At 41.8% G+C, this 1,502-nt stretch overlaps 1 protein-coding gene across 1 annotated transcript; it reads left to right on the plus strand.

Moving 5' to 3' along the window:
- Positions 1–201: 201 nt before the first annotated feature.
- Positions 202–1,075, plus strand: LOC119653644. Its single transcript, XM_038058500.1, has 2 exons — positions 202–964; positions 1,023–1,075. The coding sequence occupies exons 1-2, from the start codon at positions 715–717 to the stop codon at positions 1,073–1,075; spliced, it is 303 nt and encodes a 100-aa protein (XP_037914428.1). The 5' UTR covers positions 202–714.
- Positions 1,076–1,502: the final 427 nt, after the last annotated feature.

Genomic DNA, 1,502 nt, shown 5'->3' on the forward strand with positions numbered 1-1,502 from the left:
GCTAGAAACCCCGAATCCGCACACGTCAGGATATCCTGTGTGCTCTCCAGCAGCCTCTGCAGCCATAAAGATTGTAGTAGCTCGGTGCCGACTTTTTCACCACCCAACTGGTTTATTTCATGCAGCAGTTGCATTGGCAAACGGTCACGTAGCGTAGCTGCATCAGTAGGCGGTTAACTTTAGCCGTCTCACTGACTGACAGGCGTTTTACGAGTTTTTTTTTTTTATTGCCTATAAGAGCAGTCTCCGAAGTCGTCAGAGACAAGGCCGACTATCACCTCGTCATCCCGACCAACGCGTAATTAAAACGAACGGCATCCACAGTCACGTCGGCCAAAGTTGGAGGAACAATGTTGCCGGAATCCTAAGCCAAAACGACGGCACCCGTACAGCCGCGGTAGTTACCGAAAACATCGTTTGCGAGAACAAACAACCCAAGAGAGAAAACGCGGAAGTAGAAAGAGTGGAGTTCGAAAACCAAAGAAAATAGCGGAGCAGAAGAAAACCGTCCGTCAGCGTCTCTTGCGACGTTCTCTTTTTTATGCTAACACTTTATACGGCCTGACGTTATTTTTTTTACTACAGAAAGAATTTACAAAAAGAATAATATCTTAATCTATAAAATAGTATAAATTTAGCATCTCCTGGGACGACGGTTGCGACATTGTAGTGTTGATGGTTTTGCCGGGAAAGGACTACCTAGCGAAGGTGTAAATGTTGTTGTTGATGACGGAGAGCTTGTGGCTGTTGATGATGCGCTTGTTGAAGATGCGGCTGATCCTGATGAAGGTGTTCATGTTGCAATTATTGTACGTGGACTTGCTGTTGCTGAAAGATTCTAGCTGTGATGTAGTTGGGGTGCTGGATGGTATTGATGTTCCCGACTTTGTACTTGCTGCGTCGGAAGCTTTCGCTGTCGCTGCTGTTGAAGTTGCCTTTGGTTTAGAGTTGGATTTTCGCCATGGTTTGGCTGGAGGTGGAGGAATATTAACATGTTTTTCACTACTGCACTTCACTTTCAGATTTCGATATCCCTAAAAGCTGTCTGACTTTGGTATGTGCATTATTGAAATGACGAGCCATACTGATCACAAACATACGTCCGTTTTTGTAGTTACTTTTTCGGGATCACCAATTGTAATTAAGATTACTTATTTTATATATTACAATATTTAAATTTAAATTTATTAACAAAATACTAGAATATATTTATTTTTCTCAATATTGATCGACAAACTCAACCACCCAAGGAAAGCAAACTTCAACTAACATTGAAAAACAATTTTCGTTGTCAAAAATTGTTTTCCGATGTCGTGACCAACTCGATTCGCATTTGCGCGCGTGCGGCACGCAAGTTGTTCGCTCCGCCACAATATATTCAATTATTCGCAGTAATTTGACACGAAAGGGGTAGCTTTGTTAATAATGGCGGGATTTCCATCAAACTTTCCAGTATGATGCTTTCTATTAAAATTTATCTTACTGCAATTTTACGGACTTAA

The sequence above is a fragment of the Hermetia illucens genome, chromosome 1 (assembly GCF_905115235.1).
Source record: "Hermetia illucens chromosome 1, iHerIll2.2.curated.20191125, whole genome shotgun sequence".
Classification (NCBI taxonomy): Eukaryota; Metazoa; Arthropoda; class Insecta; order Diptera; family Stratiomyidae; genus Hermetia; species Hermetia illucens.